Raw genomic sequence first — 21,712 nt, 5'->3', positions numbered from 1 at the left:
GGGTTGTCTTTTCGTCTTGTTTATGGTTTCCTTTGCTGTGCAAAAGCTTTGAAGTTTCATTAGGTCCCATTTGTTTATTTTTGTTTTTATTTCCATTACTCTAGGAGGTGGATCAAAAAAGATCTTGCTGTGATTGATGTCAAAGAGTGTTCTTCCTATGTTTTCCACTAAGAGTTTTATACTGTCCGGTCTTACATTTAGGTCTCGAATCCATTTTGAGTTTATTTTTGTGTATGGTGTTAGGGAGTATTCTAATTTCATTCTTTTACATGTAGCTGTCCAGTTTTCCCAGCACCACTTATTGAAGAGACTGTCTTTTCTCCATTGTATATCTTTGCCTCCTTTGTCATAGATTAGTTGACCATACGTGCGTGGGTTTATCTCTGGGCTTTCTATCCTGTTCCACTGATCTATGTTTCTGTTTTTGTGCCAGTACCATATTGTCTTGATTACTGTAGCTTTGTAGTATAGTCTGAAGTCAGGGAGTCTGATTCCTCCAGCTCCGTTTTTTTTCCCTCAAGACTGCTTTGGCTATTCGGGGTCTTTTGTGTCTACATACAAATTTTAAGATGATTTGTTCTAGTTCCGTAAAAAATGCCATTGGTAATTTGATAGGGATTGCATTGAATCTGTAGATTGCTTTGGGTAGTATAGTTATTTTCACAATATTGATTCTTCCAATCTAAGAACATGGTATATCTCTCCATCTGTTGGTATCATCTTTAATTTCTTTCATCAGTGTCTTATAGTTTTCTGCATACAGGTCTTTTGTCTCCCTAAGCAGGTTTATTCCTAGATATTTTATTCTTTTTGTTGCAATCGTAAATGGGAGTGTTTCCATAATTTCTCTTTCAGATTTTTCATCGTTGGTGTATAGGAATGCAAGAGATTTCTGTGCATTAATTTTGTATCCTGCAACTTTACCAAATTCATTGATTAGCTCTAGTAGTTTTCTGGTGGCATCTTTGGGATTCCCTATGTATAGTATCATGTCATCTGCAAACAGTGACAGTTTTACTTCTTCTTTTCCAATTTATATTCCTTTTATTTATTTTTCTTCTCGGATTGCCATGGCTAGGACTTCCAAAACTATGTTGAATAATAGCGGTGAGAGTGGACATCCTTGTCTCGTTCCTGATCTTAGAGGAAATGCTTCCAGTTTTTCACCATTGAGAATGATATTTGCTGTGGGTTTGTCGTATATGGCCTTTATTATGTTGAGGAAAGTTCCCTCTATGCCCACTTTCTGGAGAGTTTTTATCATAAATGGGTGTTGAATTTTGTCAAAAGCTTTTTCTGCATCTATTGAGATGATCATATCGTTTTTATTCTTCAATTCGTTAATATGGTGTATCATATTGATTGATTTGAGTATATTGAAGAATCCTTGCATCCCTGGGATAAATCCCACTTGATCGTGATGTATGATCCTTTTAATGTGTTGTCGGATTCTGTTTGTTAGTATTCTGTTGAGGATTTTTGCATCTATATTCATCACTGATATTGGTCTGTAATTTTCTTTTTTTGTAATGTCTTTGTCTGGTTTTGGTATCAGGGTGATGGTGACCTCATAGAATGAGTTTGGGAGTGTTCCTTGCTCTGCAATTCTTGGAAGAGTTTGAGAAGGATGGGTGTTAGCTCTTCTCTAAATGTTTGATAGAATTCACCTGTGAAGCCATCTGGTCCTGGACTTTTGTTTGTTGGAAGATTTTTAATCACAGTTTCAATTTCATTACTTGTGATTGGTCTGTTGATATTTTCTGTTTCTTCCTGGTTCAGTCTTGGAAGGTTATACCTTTCTAAGAATTTGTCCATTTCTTCCAGGTTGTCCATTTTATTGGCATAGAGTTGCTTGTAGTAGTGTCTTAGGATGTTTTGTATTCCTGTGGTGTCTGTTGTAATGTCTCCTTTTTCATTTCTAATTTTATTGATTTGAGTCCTCTCCCTCTTTTTCTTGATGAGTCTGGCTAATGGCTTATCAATTTTGTTTATCTTCTCAAAGAACCAGCTTTTAGTTTTATTGATCTTTGCTATTGTTTTCTTTGTTTCTATTTCATTTATTTCCGCTCTGATCTTTATGATTTCTTTCCTTCTGCTAACTTTGGGTTTTGTTTGTTCTTCTTTCTCTAGTTCCTTTAGGTGTAAGGTTAGATTGTTTACTTGAGATTTTTCTTGTTTCTTTAGGTAGGCTTGTATAGCTATAGACTTCCCTCTTAAAACTGCTTTTGCTGCATCCCATAGGTTTTGGATCGTGTGTTCATTGCCATTTGTCTCTAGGTATTTTTTGATTTCCTCTTTGATTTCTTCAGTGATCTCTTGGTTATTTAGTAACATATTGTTTAGCCTCCACGTGTTTGTGTTTTTTACGTTTTTTTCCCTGTAATTGATTTCTAATCTCATAGCGTTGTGTTCAGAAAAGATGCTTCATATGATTTCGATTTTCTTAAATTCACTGAGGCTTGATTTGTGACCCCAGATGTGATCTATCCTGGAGAATGTTCCGTGCGCACTTAAGAAGAAAGTGTAGTCTGCTGTTTTTGGATGGAATGTCCTATAAATATCAATTAAATCTATGTGGTCTATTGTGTCATTTAAAGCTTCTGTTTCCTTATTTATTTTCATTTTGGATGATCTGTCCATTGGTGTAAGTGAGGTGTTAAAGTCCCCCACTATTATTGTGTTACTGTCGATTTCCTCTTTTATAGCTGCTAGCATTTGCCTTAAGTATTGAGGTGCTCCTATGTTGGGTGCAGATATGTTTATAATTGTTATAGCTTCTTCTCGGATTGATCCCTTGATCGTTATGTAGTGTCCTTCCTTGTCTCTTGTAACATTCTTTATTTTAGAGTCTATTTTATCTGATATGAGTATAGCTACTCCAGCTTTCTTTTGATTTCCATTTGCATGGAATATCTTTTTCCATCCCCTCACTTTCAGTCTGTATGTGTCCCTAGGTCTGAAGTGGGTCTCTTGTACACAGCATATATATGTGTCTTGTCTTTCTATCCATTCAGCAAGCCTGTGTCTTTTGGTTGGAACATTTAGTGCATTCACGTTTAAGGTAATTATCGATATGTATGTTCCTATGACCATTTTCTTAATTGTTATGGGTTTGTTTTTGTAGGTCCTTTTCTTCTCTTGTGTTTCCCACTTAGAGAAGTTCCTTTAGCATTTGTTGTAGAGCTGGTTTGGTGGTGCTGAATTCTCTTAGCTTTTGCTTGTCTGTAAAGCTTTTGATTTCTCCATCCAATCTAAATGAGATCCTTGCCGGGTAGAGTAATCTTGGTTGTAGGTTCTTCCCTTTCATCACCTTAAGTATATCATGCCACTCCCTTCTGGCTTGTAGAGTTTCTGCTGAGAAATCAGCTGTTAACCTTATGCGAGTTCCCTTGTATGTTATTTGTCGTTTTTCCCTTGCTGCTTTCAATAATTTTTCTTTTCTTTAATTTTTGCCACTTTGATTACTGTGTGTCTCAGCGTGTTTCTCCTTGGGTTTATCCTGTATGGGACTCTCTGTGCTTCCTGGACTTGGGTGGCTATTTCCTTTCCCATGTTAGGGAAGTTTTCGACTATAATCTCTTCAAATATTTTCTCTGGTCTTTTCTCTCGCTCTTCTCCTTCTGGGACCCCTATAATGCGAATGTTGTTGCATTTAATATTGTCCCAGAGGTCTCTTAGGCTGTCTTCATTTCTTTTCATTCTTTTTTCTTTAGTCTGTTCCGCAGCAGTGAATTCCACCATTCTGTCTTCCAGGTCACTTATCTGTTCTTCTGCCTCAGTTATTCTGCTATTGATTCCTTCTAGTGTAGTTTTCATTTCAGTTACTGTATTGTTCATCTCTGTTTGTTTGTTCTTTAATTCTTCTAGGTCTTTGTTAAACATTTCTTGCATCTTCTCGATCTTTGCCTCCATTCTTATTCCAAGGCCCTGGGTCATCTTCACTATCATTATTCTGAATTCTTTTTCTGGAAGATTGCCTATCTCCACTTCATTGAGTTGTTTTTCTGGGGTTTTATCTTGTTCCTTCATCTGGTATGTAGCCCTCTGCCTTTTCATCTTGTCTGTCTTTCTGTGAATGTCGTTAAATCTTATATACCCACCACCTGTGCTTTTGTTGAGACTAGATTCCTTACACCCTGCTATCACAACCTAGTTAACCTTGGAAAACTCTGCATCTGTTTAGGGAAGCTGTCTGCTTTTGTGCGCCGAGGTAACCCTAAACAGACCCTTTGGGAGCTAAGGTTGCTGGTGAACCCTGTATTCTCATACTATGTATTTCTAACTCTGTTCTTTATCTTGGCACACAATTCCAAAGTGAATAAAAATGATTCTACCTTATTTATGTTTTGTAGCTTTCAACTGGTTTTCTGCTTCTGAACACATGCATTCATCACAGTGATGCACTGTGGCAGAGATTCTGGGATGAGGCTTTATGTTCTATTGTAGTCTGAAAAGTTAAAGCAACTTAAGGAATAATGATAAGTTTGTGAGCGACAGTACTGAAAAGAGAACTCTGAACTAGGATGCTGCTGTTCCATTCGCTTTGGACCTAAGCAACTCTTTCGAATTATGCTCCTTCAGATTTTACCTAGAGGGCAAATCTTTGCCTCCAGATATGATCTCTAGAGGATTATGTAGATATACTTAAAACTTGTTATCCACAAAACCACAGTGGAATACCATTTCACACCTACTCAGATGGCTAAAATGAAAAAGACACAGTAAGTGCCGGAGAAGATATGGAGAAATTGGAACTCTCCTACACTGCTAGTGGGGTTGTAAAGTGGCGCAGCCCCTCTGGAAAACAGTTTGACAGTTCCTCAAAATGTTAAATATAGAGCTACCAGATGACCAACACATACTTAAGAGAAATGAAAATATGTCCACACGAAAACTTGTACAAGATTGTTCACAGCAGCACTATTCATCATAGCCAAAAATTGGAAGCAACCGAAATATCCATCAACTGATGGATAGATATACAAAATGTGGTGCAGCTATACAATGGAATGTTATTCAGCAATAAAATAGAATGACTTACTGATAAATACAACATGCACGAATCTTGAAAATATTACGCTAAGTGGAAGAAGCCGGTCACAAAAGACCCTTATGTTGTATGATTTTATTTATATGAAAAGTTTAGAATAAGCAAATCTATGGATAATATAGTATAGTTCAGGTTTCCAGGGACTGGGTAGAAAGGGGCAATGAGGAATGAATGCTAATGGATAGGTTTTCCTTGGGGGATAATGGAAATATTCTAAAATTAGTGCTGATGGTTGCACAACTCTGAGAATATGCTAAACCCACTAAATTTTATACTTTAAGTGGGTGAATTTAAGGTATATGAATTACGTAGCAATAAAATTATTTTTAAAAACTTCATTATCAAACTTAAATTTTGGTAGTGATGATGGTGACTTCATATATTGAATACGGGGGGGTGGGATGTGTGTGTGTGAAAAATACCTTAAAGCAGTATACACCTGGTGCTATTAAAGAGTATAACATACTTTTAAGGCTTTTTGCTGTATTTCTGAATATAAAGCAAATATAACACAGTGATTTTATGACAAATTAATTTGATATTAACCAAATGATATTAAGTCATTGTGTTTCAGAGTAATTGGGCACAAATGGTATTGCCGTAAATGACTATTAGAACTACTGTTACCTAGCCAAAAGAATGTATACTTCTCTATTTCCCCTCTGATTTTTTTCAGTATCTGTAATCATCATTAGTGTTTTCTGTTAACCAAACATTTGGTTTTCTCTGTTACTGAATAAAACTCATTTTCATCACTTACTGATATGCATGTGCTAAAAGAAGAATTTACACCTCATGCCCAGTAACTTGGATTTACTTAACCTTTCAACTATAATATTTTTTCTGTGAGTAGTTTAACGCTGAGGCTTTCTGTGTTCTCTACTGGTCTTTTCCCTCCCTCATCACATGGCGATGTTCTGGCTGGTCTCATCCAGAGGCATCAAACACTGAGACTTGAAGTGGGTAACCTGGCCAAGCAGCTACAGCATGACTACTCCAGTTTTGGTGGGGAAAGGAGTTCCTCATTAATGTTATGTCATTGGAGAGAGGCAGGAAACAGTGGGAAGAAGAGGCCATGGATTTTGGGTATGTGGGGTTGTTGGCATAATGGAAAGGGAGTAGTTGAGTTCAGAAAGGGCTGGATCATGTTTAGGCAGAAAAACAGATTGAGTTGCAAGCAACCACTGCTTCTTTGATCACCATTCTCCATCTCTGTTCGTAACCAACAAATAATACGTAAAAATATGTATGTGTTCCCTTTCGCAATAACTGATTTTAAAACTGAAACCAGTTTGATAAATGTTTACTGAACGTCTCTTTTGTGCCATAGACAATGGTGTGTGCATTGCAGGGTTAGTTATAAAGGAAAACTGAGAACAATCTCTGGGAGAGTGAGATTGCTGTCTGGTGAGAAAAAGAAATCACAGATAATCTTCTGACCCTGAAGAGACAGAATTAGGTTTCTCTTTAGAATTGAGTAAATATTAGAACATAGGATTTTTAGTGGCAATAGAAAATACTCTGCCTATTTTCTGATGCCTGAAATTCCCTTCACATGGAAACAGTGTTTTTATTCTTTAAATTGCAATAATAGATTTAAAATACTTGATAAAGATAATAGATTTATTCCTAGTAAAGTATACTCAATCAAATATAAGCTTCTAACATCAAATTTTGTTGTGATTCAAGAGAGAAAAGTAGCATCAAAAGATATAAAAAGTATTTTATTAGACTGAGATCCTTGTTATCTTTTGTTGATAGGGAAAACTGTCTCATTCATTCCCAGCTCAAACACAGTGCCACTTCCTGCTATTGACACTCCACATTATTGATAATGTGGACAAATATATCACCTACACTGAAAACCTGGTAAGATTTACCAGATTTTCATTTCTCTGGTTTAATTTGTTTGCAGATGGATAGTGGAGCAGGATTTTGTGTCTGGAGTAGATATTTTTCTGCCAACACAGTGCTGTTTAGCTAGTTTTAAGAACTAGAATGTCATTTACATTTGAAGTGGTCTTTAGCCCAACAGTGGATGGGTATTTCAAGTGCTGGGTTATTAGTTAAGTTCTTCCCTCTACTGGTCTTTTGGGAAATTTAATAGAAACGCCAGCTACCATGTGAGTGAAAATCAGTGAGAAATTATGTTCTCTGCCACAGATGTATACTTTTATGGAAATATGCTATTCGTTTTTCAGGAGAACAAGATCTTCAAACCCTTTCATTATGAATGGGGTTTGGTCTCCTTTCCCTTGAATCAAATATTTTTCAGCTAAAAATGTGTTATGTGGCTTAAATTTATATTAGTAAACATAAATAAATAAGCAAATTTATTAGTAACTCTTCAGAAAGCATACTTTATAATTTTCCGAGATAAGGACATAGTAGCTTTGGAGTCACCTTAAATGATTAATTAGATCCATTCAGATTAGACCGTGTGCTAGTTTGGAGGCTAACTTGAATTTGTGTGTACAGTATGGAATTTGCTCAGCCTTTGAAAATAGTTTTTGGATTGATGACACATCTGTACTTTTTGGTCTCCTTACTTGAACTCTGTCTCTTCTCTGACAGTCAGTTATGTTGCTCCTCTATTCTTGCCTTGAAAAAGCTATCTAAAGTTGAGTTCCTCTTCAGAATTTAAGTGGAAAGTAAAAAGTACAGGTCACACACAGAGAGAATTTCATACGGGTACTCAGTGGCATATGAGCCAAGCTTGGTAGCCTTTTGGAATAAAATAGGCAACTGGAAAATCTGATTCTGAATGAGGGCCTTGTACCTTTATGAAAATTACTTTTTAGATGGGAAATTGAGAAGTTTCTGGTCAGTATCTTTTTTGTCATTGGCCCAATTCTGTTCAGGAGTAAGGGGTTTAAATTTTTAGGTTTTTTGGTTCTCTAAGGAATGAGACTTCGGGGAATTCCCTCGTGATCCAGTGGCTAGGACTTGATGTTTTCACTGCCGGTGCCTGGGTTCAGTCCCTGGTTGGGGAACTAAGATCCTGCATGCCACACAGCGTGGCCAAAAAAAAAAGAGAGAGAGAGACTTCCTTACTGTATGAGAGTAATAACTAGGAAAAACATTATTTAGCTTGAATATGTCCCTAGTAAATATTGATACATGAAAACGTTTCATATCAAACTTTCCTACAGGTGGTAACGAAGATTTGTCAAAAATCAAGGATCCAGTGTTTAAGCCAAATTATTCACCAGCCATTTACCAGATGAGTTCTGTAGCCTTGGCGCTGCTTCTTACGCTGCAGGGTTGATTATAAAGATAAGCCATAGTCCCTGCCCCAAATAAAGGGGAAGGGGCAGTATTGAACAGTTTGGACAAACTAAGTGCTTTACTTGTATTTATTTTGACACTTAATCTCGTAAATCTATTGCTAGATAGCCCTGTTTTTCTAATGAGGGAATTGCAGCTCAGAGAGGTGAAACCACTTGGCCAGTAATTAATGGATTTGAACCCAAGTCTTTCTGACTCTGAAATTTTACACAAACTGCCCTTCTGAAAGACAGGAATAAGTATAGTCAGGCTAAATATGATGATTGCTAGATCACTGCTATAACAAAGTGCTAATAAGACAGTTCACAAAGAAGAAAAATGCTACTTTATGTGAGGGATCAGTAGAGACTTTGTGAGGGGAATTTAGTTTGACCCTGAGAAGAAAGGAGAGACTTGGAGTTAGGAATCCATTTTTATCATCAGAACACCCTTATCTGAGAGAGACCCCAAATATACATTTTGGGTTTGGGAGAGTTGCCAAGCCCTGTCTTTAAGGTTTGGGTTAGAATTCTAGGGTTCCCAATTCTATTTTTAAGACCCCAGTCTTAACTATAAAGTTTGTAAAGGTGATACAGGAGTGTTTGCTACACCCCATATAGGACCACGATTTGAACTTGTTTTATTGACATCATCCCATTTTCTTCCCTCCCTACCTTTAATTATACTGTGGTGGGAATTTGAGATAGGGTGTCTTCAGGCTGATGTGGAAGTAGTTCTATCCCTTCAACTGCAAGTTTGTACCAGGTGGCTGCTGAATGATTGGAAATCATTGACTTAGCTTGGAGACTCCAGAGTTTGATAAAATGCTCATTCTTTTAGACAGTGTCCTGTAGTTTGGGAAATAACTCCTAAAAGTGTAAGAGGGAAGGGAATGACTGGGCATGGGGAGATTTTCCAGGCTTATGAGGTGGCTAGAGAAAAGACAGCAGAAATGAGAAAAACATATCATTCTATTTAAATCTTGGCTAGAGAGCCTGTTAAGTGTTTGGGGCAGGAAAAAACTAGGTTTGTGGCCTAAAATAATCATACAGTAGTCCTGACAGGCTCTTTCTCTCTGCCCAATTCTCCTTGGAAGGAGGAAATTGGAGCTCCTCCATCTTGAAGTGATTTTTATAAAAATCTTAATTCTGAGCAGCCAGCCTCAGTAAAACAATTTTGCCATCTCTTGGTTACTTGAACGCCCCCAAAATAAAGGTAAATGAAAATAAGACTAACTGCTTTTAGACCACAGTGGTCTTTCCTAAAGTTCTGTAACCATTTTTCCTAAAGGAATGGAGATGGTTCCATTTATCTAGAAGGGATTATTACTGTGTCAGTCTGTGTGTATGTACACATACATGTTTTGTATAGGTACTTCCCTTCTCCCCAACCCTTTTAGAGTTGATGGCTTTATCCCTGATTGTTCAGTATAATAGTTTGCACATTCACTAAGAGAGCTTGTGTAGTAATGCTTGCTTTATTTTTTTTTTCTCTTCCATTCTTGTTTTATTTTTTACTTTTTTTTTTTTCTTTGTGATGTGACATTTTCAGCTGATGTATTGAAAGCAAATCCTTCTAATTTGGGAGCCCAGATCACAAGAGTGAGTTTTTCTACTAGTGTCTTTAGCTGTGTATCTTTTTTTGTGTGTGTCTTTCTACCCTTTTCCCCTCCCAATTCAAAAAGATTCAAAACACATTTCATAAATATTAGATAAGAAAATTCCTCTGTCTGTTGAACATCATGCCTTTCCAACAAAGCAATGTCCACTTTATGTTGGGTCAGATTCCTTTTCCCAATGCTATTGTAAAAGCATAGGTTAATGTATGTGTTTTGGTTTGTTTGCTTTTATATTATCTAGTATGTTGTAAATAATTTTAGTTATGTCTTCATTGCAGATAGATATGTCTGGAGTCTGTCATCAGTGTGTCATAACGTTGCTGTTTTTGTTTTGTTTTAAGGAAAATTATATATAGTAGCTTCTGAGAATAAAAGACCCATTCTTTTATCAGGATTTTAAGTAATACTTTGACTTGTCTGTACTCTCCCATCTCATTCCCTGGATGTTCCTCTCAGGGCCATGAAGGAATGAAAAGCCACACATATTACTCTCTAATTTCAGCAGACTGACCAGATGAAAGTGGTCAGACTGGTGAGCTCTGAACATGCAAGCACTGGAAGATGGTTTGTTTGATTAGTTAGCAAGAAAACTGTCCATGATGAAAAGAATAGCACCTTTTTATGGTGAAATAAAAGTATGCTTTCTATTAGTCCGAATGATTCAGATAACCTCCCCATGTAAGCTGTACATTGCTTTTTAAGATCTTACACCTGGGTAATTTTCTATACTAGCTTAACCCCTTTCTGTTCTCTTTGGCTTGTGTTATTACAATTTAACTCATGTTCTATTTGTCTAGTTTTGCATCCTGGAAGAGCAGGTGATTAAATAGTCCCTTTTCTTTTCTTCTAGTGTTCTTTTCTCCTAATGTTGCTTGTTGCTTCTGAAATTATTTAATTTTGCCCAATAAAGCAAATGGTATGCTGTCCTAATTATGAATGCAGATACTCCAAGTGCTTTACCCAAAGTAATCAGCCATTGTGTTTTCAATTACCATAAGAGAGTATAACAATGTATTCTACGCTAGTGCTATAACCATTGATTATGGGTAAATATTCTGAAAGCCTTGCTTTCAGGATCCCCAAGTTATTCTAAATCACCCACTTCCTGTTCCTTTCTTTTGTTACCCAGAGATTGAAAGATCTCAAGCAGAGAGAGTTTGCTCGAAATGTCTCTTCAAGATCCCGCAAAGATGAGAAGAAGCAGGAGAAAGCCCTACGGCGGCTCCACGAGTTGGCAGAGCAAAGAAAACAAGCTGAATGGTGAGGACATCTTCTCTCCGAGGATTCTACAAATAATTATAACCCTTAAGATTTAAGAATTATAATCTGTTTTTTTAAAAATTGAGGTATAATTGACATATAATCCTTCAGTTTTTCTTTTCTTTTTTTTTTAAATTTTATTTATTTATTTTTGGCTGCATTGGGTCTTCATTGCTACGCGTGGGGCTTTCTCTAGTTGCGGTGAGCGGGGGCTACTCTTCTTTGGGGTGCGCGGGCTCTCCTTGCGGTGGCTTCTCTTGTTGCAGAGCACAGGCTCTAGGCACACAGGCTTCAGTAGTTGTGGCACGCAGGTTGAGTTGCTCCACGGCATGTGGGATCTTCCCGGACCAGAGCTTGAACCCGTGTCCCCTGCATTGGCAGGCGGATTCTTAACCACTGCGCCACCAGGGAAGCCCAATCCTTCAGTTTTTAATAGATCCTTCTTTCAGGGACTTCCCTGGTGGTGCAGTGGTTAAGAATCCACCTGCCAATGCAGGGGACACGGGTTTGAGCCCTGGGCCAGGAAGATCCCACATGCCACAGAGCAACTAAGCCCATGCGCCACAACTACTGAGCCTGCGCTCTGGAGCCCACGAGCCACAACTACTGAAGCCTGCGCGCCTAGAGCCCATGCTCCGCAACAAGAGAAACCACCTCAATGAGAAGCCCGCGCACCGCAACAAAGAGTAGCCCCCGCTGGCCACAACTAGAGGAAGCCCACGTGCAGCAACGAAGACCCAACACAGCCAAAAATAAATAAATAAAAAATAAAATAAATTTAATAGATCCTTCTTTCAAACTAAAAGCATATCTATACTTGGAGTATAACATATTGATTAAGAATATGCACTCCTGAGGCCGTATCCTATGATCTTTGTGACCGTAGTTATCCAAGCTCTTTGCCTCAGTTTCCTTATCTGTAAGATGAAATGATCACAATTTATTTCTTATAGTTGTTGTGAGAAGTCATTAAGTTGTTATATCAAAGTGCTTATAAAAGAGTTCCTAGCATATAGAAGATGCTCAGTAAATCAGTAAATTATGCAACAATTATTATTCCCATTTTCCAACCCTTTTTTTCTTTTTTTTTGACTGCCCTGCACGGCTTGTGGGATGTCAGTTCCCTGACCAGGGATTGAACCCTGGGCCACGGCAGTGAAAGCGCCAAATCCTAACCACTAGACCAGGGAATTCCCCTCCACTATTATCCTTATGTAGAAAAGCATATACATCACAGTATTCTACTGGGCACAGATTCAAGTGTTGTAACTGCCTTTTAAGTACTATAGAGTAGAGTTAGAACTAAACATTAAAACCTAGGAAATTCTATCCATTTATTTCTCTGTAGATTCCTGCCATCTTGAGTGTTGTTTTTAATGTTCCTTCATGGTTCTTGATGATAAATTTGGGGCTGGTGTTTAGCCTGAGGTGGAATTTATCCCACCTAGGGCTGAATTTCCAAGCGACTAGACTTTGGGGACCCAGTCTTTGAGCATCTGAGAGTTCATGAGGTATGGGCCTCAATCTGAAGGACTTACGTCCCTATGTTTGTTTTTAATGGCTGGCCAGTAACAAAGGAGGAACTGGTTACGGTGGAAGGAGAAGCTGTGACTGTGCCTTTTAAAACTTTACAACCAAGTTGGGGCCAGAGTTTCCAAGATCATAGACTTTCTGGATTTTTGTCTCTGGATCCTTTTACTTATTTACTTCTCTTGTGTTTTGGAGGAAGGAGGAAGGGAAAGAATACATATAGTGTAAGTTTTGAAACAGAATTAACCCATGAGCTCTAATGTTGAGTTAAAATGCCTATTAAACTGGTTCTGATTCCTTCTTTGGCAGCTCTTTATGTTAAACACATTCCTCTTGGACTTGTAGCAAGGGTACCTCCTTAAAAATATATATACTACCTCGGACTTCCCTGGTGGCACAGTGGTTAAGAATCCGCCTGTCAATACAGGGGACACGGGTTCGAGCCCTGGTCCGGGAAGATCCTACATGCCATGGAGCAACGAAGCCCGTGTGCCACAACTACTGAGCCTGCACTCTAGAGCCCACGAACCACAACTAGTGAATCCCGCGCGCCTAGAGCCTGTGCTCCACAACAAGAGAAGCCACCGCAGTGAGAAGCCCGCGCACCACAATGAAGAGTAGCCCCCCCTTCGCCGTAACCAGAGGAAAGCTCTTGCACTGCAATGAAGACCCAACGCAGCCAAAAATAAATAAATAAATAAATTTATTTTTAAAATAAATAAAATATTAAAAATATATATACCAGACCACTTTCTAGTTCTGGACATATTTTATTTTATTTTATTTTTATTTGTTTATTTTTTTATAAATTTATTTTATTTTTGGCTGCATTGGGTCTTCATTGCTGCACATGGGCTTTTCTCTAGTTGCGGCGAGCGGGGACTACTCTTTGTTGCGGCGTACGGGCTTCTCACTGCGGTGGCTTCTCTTGTTGCAGAGCATGGGCTCTAGGCGTGTGGGCTTCAGTAGCTGTGGTGCATGGGCTCAGTAGTTGTGGCTTGCAGGCTCTAGAGCGCAGGCTCAGTAGTTGTGGTGCACGGGCTTAGTTCCTCCGCAGCATGTGGGATCTTCCCAGACCAGGGCTGCTCGAACCCATGTCCCCTGCATTGGCAGGCGGATTCTTAACCACTGTGCCACCAGGGAAGCCCTGGGACATATTCTAATATGTGTTTTTCTTTGGTAGTGAATGTTTTATTATTTATTTATTTATTTATTTTTTGGCCACGCTGTGCAGCATTAGTTCTGTTTTAGAAATAAACAGTTAAAAGATGACCAAGTAATCTCTTGGGAGAATAAAAGAAGGTTTTGACCCATCATCAGGTCTTTCATTGTCCTAGGAGTAATGCGTGACCCCATAGTGTTATTGAAGTAGCGTGGCAAAGACTAAGCAAAAGGTCAAAATAATTTTTAAAAATTCAATTTGACGGTTTCTTTGCCATGGGATAGGTTTTGTGACACAGTGAGAGTATCTCTTGCTACCCAAATCTTGTGGGTTCCATCCCACAATAACAACAGTTCAGATAGCAAAGGGGATACTGTATTATCCAATGGTCCCTGAGTTTAGGGCAGCTAGTAGCTAGGGTTTAGATTAAAAGGACTTCATCCAAATAATTCTCTTCAGTTCTTGAGTTTGGCTTGAGAGATACCTGTATAATCCACACACTGTAAAAATTTCAGACATGACAGGAGTTTAAAACACTGGCTTTGAGGTTCCTTGGTGCTCCTGTTTTCAAAGCTGAGAAGGTCCTTGGTAGAATTATGATCACTGTATGGAATGCCCAGAAAGTATCACAAAACTAAAGCTGATGCTTGGGCATGGTGCCAGGAGACAGGCACAGACTCTTAGTTTCTATAACAGACATACTAACCTAACCACAAACCATCATAGCGTAGCACAGTGGAGGTTTCTGACTGTGTTCAACTCAGGGAATAGGCACGTTTTTAAAAATTGAAATTTGAAAGCACAAAAGAAATTGAGGGGTTTTTTGTTTTGTTTTGTTTTTTAGCTGTATGAAATACAGTTGATCCTTGAACAGTGTGGAGGTTAGGGGTGCCAATGACCCCCAGCCCCCCCACACACTCACACACCTACACAGTCAAAGATCTGTGTATAATTTTGTAGTCAACCCTCCGTATTTGCGGTTCCACATCCACGGATTCAACCAACCGCAGATTGTGTGATATGTATTTATTGAAAAAAAATCTGTGCATAAGTGGGCCCTTGCAGTTCAAACCTGCAAACCTGTATTCAAGGGTGAACTGTGCAACCTTTGTGAATAGATGTTCAGCCATATGTTTGATAGCATACTGATGGGTAGGATGATACAATAAGAATTAAGAATGGATACAGGACGGGTGGGCTGTACCAGACAGTAATGATAGTGTATTCGAATTGAGAGGTAAACCTCAGTTTTTATATTTTATACAGCTAAGGAAGAAACAGCAGTAACTGGCTATCCCTGCAAATGTAGCTTGGTAGATTAGTAGTGTGAGACTTTGCCTAACCTCACTGAGGAAGTTCCTTTTGTTAGCACAGGGCTGGGGAATGACCATCACTCAGTGTCTTTAAGATCTGCCTGTGATGAATGGTCAAGCATAAGGGATTAGTATCATATAAGAAGTATGAGGGACTTCCCTGGTGGTCCAGTGGTTAAGACTCCATGGTTCCACTGCAGGGGGTGCGTATTTGATCCCTGGTCGGGGAACTAAGATCCTACATGCTGCGTGGGGAGGCCAAAAATAAAAAAAAAAAGAGGTATGAAATGTTCCCTAAACCTGTTTTTTTTGTTTTTCATTTTTCTAAACCATTGTGTAGTGCACCTGGAAGTGGTCCCATGTTCAGACCAACCACAGTGGCTGTAGATGAAGAAGGTGGAGATGATGATAAAGAAGAATCAGCAACAAACAGTGGCACAAGTGCCACTGCCACTTGTGGCCTGGGATCTGAATTCTCCACAGATAAAGGAGGCCCTTTCACTGCAGTACAAATCACTAATACCACTGGACTGACACAGTCTCCTGGGCTAGCCTCTCAAGGCATCAGCTTTGGCATTAAGAATAATCTGGGGACCCCACTGCAAAAATTGGGAGTGTCATTTTCTTTTGCCAAGAAGGCTCCTGTCAAACTCGAATCAATAGCATCAGTTTTCAAGGACCATGCAGAGGAAGGGACCTCTGAAGATGGAACAAAAGCTGATGAGAAGGGTGCAGACCAAGGACTGCAGAAGATGGGAGACTCCGATGGTAGCAGTAATATCGATGGTAAAAAAGAGGATGAAGACCCTCAGGACGGAGGGTCCCTTGCCTCAACATTATCTAAGTTAAAAAGAATGAAGCGAGAAGAAGGGGCTGGGGCTACAGAGCCAGAGTATTACCACTACATCCCCCCAGCACACTGCAAAGTAAAACCTAATTTTCCTTTCCTACTCTTTATGAGAGCCAGTGAACAAATGGAAGGTGATAATAGTACACACCCAAAGAATGCCCTAGACAGCAAAAAAAGTAGTTCTCCCAAGCCTAAAGGCTGCATCAAGGTGGCAGCAAGCCAAGGAGCAGAAAAGACAGTTGGTGAAGTCTCTGAACAGCAGATGGAAACCAGTGTGGCTGAGCCCTCAGAGCCTGAAAGCAAAGCTGAGACAAAGAAGGCCTCAGGAGGGGATGTAAGTGAGCATAGTTTAGAGAGTCAGAGTCAGAAGGATTCAGAGGTCCAAATGTGTGAGTCTAATCCTCCTAAAGAAATCTCTCAGGCCACCCCAGCAGGGAAAGAAAGCCAGGAGGGACCCAAACATCCTACTGGTCCCTTCTTTCCTGTTTTAAGCAAAGATGAAAGCACTGCCCTCCAGTGGCCATCAGAACTGCTAATTTTCACGAAGGCAGAACCCTCCATTTCTTACAGTTGTAATCCTTTGTATTTTGACTTCAAGCTTTCAAGGAACAAAGATGCCAGAGCTAAAGGGACAGAAAAACCAAAGGATATAGGAGGCTCCTCAAAGGACCATCTCCAAAGCCTTGATCCTAGTGAGCCAAATAAAAGCAAGGAGGAGGGAGAGAATGTAGAACATTCTTCAGGAGGCAGAATAGATGCACCTGCTTCAGGGTCGGCCTGTAGCAGCCTGAATAAGCAGGAGCCTGGGGGTAGCCATGGGTCAGAGACAGAAGACACAGGGAGAAGCCTTCCTAGCAAGAAAGAACGATCTGGGAAGTCCCACCGACACAAAAAGAAGAAGAAGCACAAAAAATCCAGCAAACACAAACGGAAACACAAGCCTGACCCAGAAGAGAAAAGCTCTAAGGCAGAGTCTGGGGAGAAGTCTAAGAAGCGCAAGAAGCGAAAACGAAAGAAGAATAAGTCATCAGCCCCAGCAGATTCTGAACGGGGGCCCAAACCAGAACCCCCTGGTAGTGGTAGCCCTGCACCACCAAGAAGACGGCGGCGAGCCCAAGATGATTCCCAGCGGAGATCCATTCCAGCTGAAGAAGGGAGCAGTGGCAAGAAGGATGAAGGTGGAGGCGGTGGCAGCTCCCAAGATCATGGTGGGAGGAAACACAAAGGTGAACCTCCAACTTCATCCTGTCAGCAAAGAGCTAGCAGCAAATGGAGCAGCCGATCCAGCCATCGAAGTCGACCCAGTAGTGGAGATGAGGATAGTGATGATGCTTCATCACGCCGGCTGCACCAGAAGTCTCCATCCCAGTACAGTGAGGAGGAGGAGGAGGAAGAAGAGGAAGAAGAGTCGGGCAGCGAGCATTCCCGTAGCCGCTCACGGTCTGGCCGGCACCATTCCTCTCGCCGTTCCTCCCGGCGTTCTTACTCAAGTAGCTCAGATGCTTCTTCAGACCAGAGCTGCTATAGTAGACAACACAGTTACTCTGATGACAGCTATAGTGATTATAGTGACCGATCACGAAGGCACTCCAAGCGCTCCCACGACTCTGATGACTCAGACTATACCAGTTCCAAGCACCGGTCCAAGCGGCACAAATATTCATCTTCTGATGACGACTATAGCCTCAGTTGCAGCCAGTCCCGAAGCCGATCTCGGAGTCATACTAGGGAGCGCTCAAGATCCAGGGGCCGCAGCCGCAGCAGCAGTTGTAGTCGCAGCCGGAGCAAACGGAGAAGCCGCAGCACCACAGCCCACAGCTGGCAGCGGAGTCGGAGCTATAGCCGGGACCGCAGCCGCAGCACCCGGAGCCCTTCACAGAGATCAGGCTCCAGGAAGGGATCATGGGGTCACGAGAGCCCTGAGGAGAGGCGTTCTGGTCGTCGAGACTTCATTCGCTCTAAAATCTACCGCTCCCAGTCTCCCCACTATTTCCGATCAGGCCGGGGAGAAGGTTCCGGGGAGAAGAAGAAAGAAGATGGCAGAGGAGATGATGGTAAAGGGATAGGCCCACCCTCCCAGAACAGCAACACTGGCCCAGGAAGAGGGTCAGAAGGTGACTGCAACCCTGAAGACAAGAACTCTGTCACTGCCAAACTGCTACTGGAGAAGATCCAGTCAAGGAAAGTGGAGAGGAAACCCAGTGTGAGTGAGGAGGTGCTGGCCACCCCTAATAAAGCCGGGCTCAAGCTCAAGGACCCTCCACAAGGTTATTTTGGGCCCAAGCTCCCCCCTTCTCTTGGCAATAAGCCTGTCCTTCCACTGATAGGGAAGCTCCCAGCTACCCGAAAGCCCAACACCAAGAAATGTGAAGAGTCTGGTTTAGAAAGGGGGGAAGAGCAAGAGCAGTCAGAGACAGAAGAAGGGCCTCCAGGGAATAGTGATGCCCCATTTGGACATCAGTTCTCCTCAGAGGAAACAGCTGGCCCCTTATCAGACCCACCCCCAGAAGAGCCAAAGTCTGAAGAAGCTACTGCTGATCACCCTGTGGCTCCGTTAGGCACCCCAGTGCACTCTGACTGCTATCCTGGGGACCCATCCATCTCCCATAACTACCTCCCTGACCCCAGTGATGGGGACACCCTCGAGTCCCTGGATAGTGGCAGTCAGCCAGGCCCTGTGGAATCCAGCTTGCTGCCTATAGCGTCAGACCTTGAGCACTTCCCCAGTTATGCACCTCCCAGTGGGGAGCCTAGTATTGAGTCAGCTGATGGGGTTGAGGATGCTTCCCTAGCCCCACTGGAAAGCCAGCCCATCACCTTCACTCCCGAGGAGATGGAGAAGTACAGCAAGCTCCAGCAGGCCGCGCAGCAACACATCCAGCAGCAGCTTCTGGCCAAGCAAGTAAAGGCCTTTCCCGCCTCGGCTGCCCTGGCCCCAGCCACTCCAGCCTTGCAGCCCATCCACATTCAGCAGCCGGCCACAGCCTCTGCCACCTCCATCACAACTGTTCAGCATGCCATCCTACAACATCATGCCGCAGCAGCTGCTGCTGCCATTGGCATTCACCCCCACCCTCATCCCCAGCCACTTGCCCAAGTACATCATATTCCCCAGCCCCACCTGACCCCCATTTCCTTGTCCCACCTCACTCACTCAATCATCCCTGGCCATCCTGCCACCTTTCTAGCTAGCCATCCCATCCATATCATTCCCGCCTCAGCCATCCATCCTGGGCCCTTTACCTTCCACCCTGTTCCACATGCTGCCCTCTACCCTACCCTGCTTGCCCCCCGGCCTGCTGCAGCAGCTGCCACTGCCCTCCACCTTCACCCACTACTTCACCCCATCTTCTCAGGTCAGGACCTGCAGCACCCCCCCAGCCATGGAACATGAGTTGGATAGGAGCCCAGGTAGGGCCAGGGAAGGTGACCCATAAATCTTCCCTTGGGGTGTTGAGCCATTAATACCAGCAAGTAGAAGCTGGAATGGGCAGTGTCTGACAGCCAAAGAGTTGAGTTTTGGCTTGCAGGGGTGGTTTTAGATTTGAGGTTTGCTTTGGGTTTACTATCAGGGATTTTTTTCCCTTTTCCCTGTTCTGTTTGTCCCTCCCTCTCCTGTGTTTCTAAGCTTGGGAACACCAGTAAGTGCTACCCACCCCTCTTTGGCAACATCTCCAAACTGTTGAGTTTAGATACTCCCCTCCTCTCTCTACTTTCCTCTGCACTTGTCTATAAATTTTTAAACATTTTCCTCCTCTCTGGCTGGCGGGTTTTCCATCTGGTCCTGCTTTATCAGTGTCTTTGACCTTGGTGACCTTATTTATCCCGGGTGAAGTGGAAAGGGAGTCTGACCTGGAACCAGGTGCCACTCAGGCTGTCATTCGATCCACTTCCCACACAAACAGCCACACATTTGGCACTGTTGTCCTCGTGTCCCTCATCCCAGAAGAGACATCTGCATATCCCAGAAAAGAAGATCCTATCATGAATAGAAGCTATGCGGAACATAGAGTCGCCCATGTGCTTCCCCAGAGAGGAGCTCATGTGTCTGAAGGGTGTATTTTCTTCTGTCATGTTGATGTTTCCTTCTTAATTTATAGGATTTTTTAATGTAAAAAATTGCACTGAACTCTATAAACGTAAATGCTGCTTTTTGTAGCTCATATAAAAAAGGTTCCATATTTGTAGTATACTGCAATAATATTTTTTACATCCAGCTCTTTAAGTGATCCTTGTTCTGGTGGCTTTGTGTAAATATGTTTGCCCTAGTTGAATTAAGAAACTTTAAAGGTTATAAAATGAAAACAAAAAAATAAAGTATTTGTTTTCTGCTAGATGCAAAAATGATTAGCATGTATATTTTATCAAGCTCATGTATTTTTTGAAGTTATGAACTATAAAAATGTTAAAACAGAAAAAGGAACGTTGTTTAACATTCTTTGCAGAGACAAAATTTGCAGTAAGTGGTGCCCCCAGCACTAGACTTTTTGAACTAATGGGCAGCAGTCAGCTGGGGGTGTCAGAGGGATACTCAGTTACGACAGAGTCTCCCTCACGTGCTTTGCTGTTTTATACAGAGAAACAGGTGCGCCCCACAGAGGAGGAGAGAGAGATTCAAGAGCTTTATACTCTGGAAGCAGTGAGATTCAGTATGATTGTCCTGGGGGATTCCTGGGTTTCCGGGGTGCCTGTCCCAGGCAGTCCATTTGCCTTCCTAGTACTTAGACCCCTCTGACAAAATTTTTTAATGTGCCTTTTGGGTTGGCTAGAAACTGAAGTAGAAGTAGACTGGAGGATGATAGAGTTGGGACAGTTTTTCCTCTTCCACTTACTGGGAGGTGAGCACATTTATGGATTCTGCAGATTGTTTTGCTTCATAGTTTCCATGCCTTCTACCCAGCTTAGTTTAAGCAGTAAAGATACCTTTTTTCTTTTCTCCCATGACACTTATCAGGGGAAGTACCACCTCAATTCCTCTTCCTCCTCTTCTTGCGTTTCACCCGGCTCTCAGACCTAGTTAATACACTGACCCAAAGGTGTTTATATTGTAGGTCTCATCTTCTTTGGTGTAGTTAGTACTTACCTGTTTGGCATATCCCTACCTATTCCTGTGGCTAGAATTGGTTGGGTGGTCCCCTGACAGGAAAAACAAGCCCTTCTTACGTGGGCCAGGGCTCTGTTCTGCCTTTCTTCTTCAATTTCCAAAAGAGAAAGGCTTTGAGTTTATGACAAGCAAGTGCTGGGCAAACAAGACTCTTGACAGCCTTCTGCCTGTTCAGTGCTCCTCATCTGATTCAGAAGCATCGCTTATTTGATAACTAGCACTGGAAAATGAAATCATCTGTTTGAAGTGAAGGGACTCATTTTTCTTTGCTTTCAGCCCATGTAAATATTTAAATAATACAGTATTAACATTTTTGTGCTGCTTCCCATTAGCTTGTAGATTGAGCCATACTCTGGCTGCCTCTCTGCCTTCCTGGAGGCAGTTTCCTTTAATTTCCAGAATAGTGATTTTAAAACTAAAAAAAAAAAAAAGAAAGAAATAACCTATCCTTACTTACAAGCATAACAGATTGTATTTAACTTTATCACATATGATAGAGATATATATGCTGTAAAATTAGGGAAAGGAACTTTCTAATAAACCAATGATTTGTGGAAA

The 21,712-nt window shown here is 41.4% G+C and overlaps 1 protein-coding gene across 10 annotated transcripts in view; it reads left to right on the top strand.

The window, feature by feature from the left end:
- Positions 1–21,712, top strand: part of GPATCH8 (G-patch domain containing 8) — a 113,371-nt gene extending 91,659 nt beyond the window's left edge. For all 10 annotated transcript variants that reach the window (XM_082442594.1, XM_082442589.1, XM_082442592.1 and 7 more), the window contains 2 exons: positions 11,065–11,195; positions 15,541–21,712. In XM_082442594.1, coding sequence (XP_082298720.1) covers positions 11,065–11,195; positions 15,541–19,444 — 4,035 coding nt within the window. In that variant the 3' untranslated portion in view covers positions 19,445–21,712. The remainder of the gene's footprint in view (positions 1–11,064; positions 11,196–15,540) is intronic.

The sequence above is a fragment of the Balaenoptera physalus genome, assembly GCF_965194825.1.
Source record: "Balaenoptera physalus genome assembly, chromosome: 20".
Classification (NCBI taxonomy): Eukaryota; Metazoa; Chordata; class Mammalia; order Artiodactyla; family Balaenopteridae; genus Balaenoptera; species Balaenoptera physalus.
The sequence above is the reverse complement of the archived record's forward strand: the minus strand, read 5'-3'. Positions and strand labels throughout refer to the sequence as shown.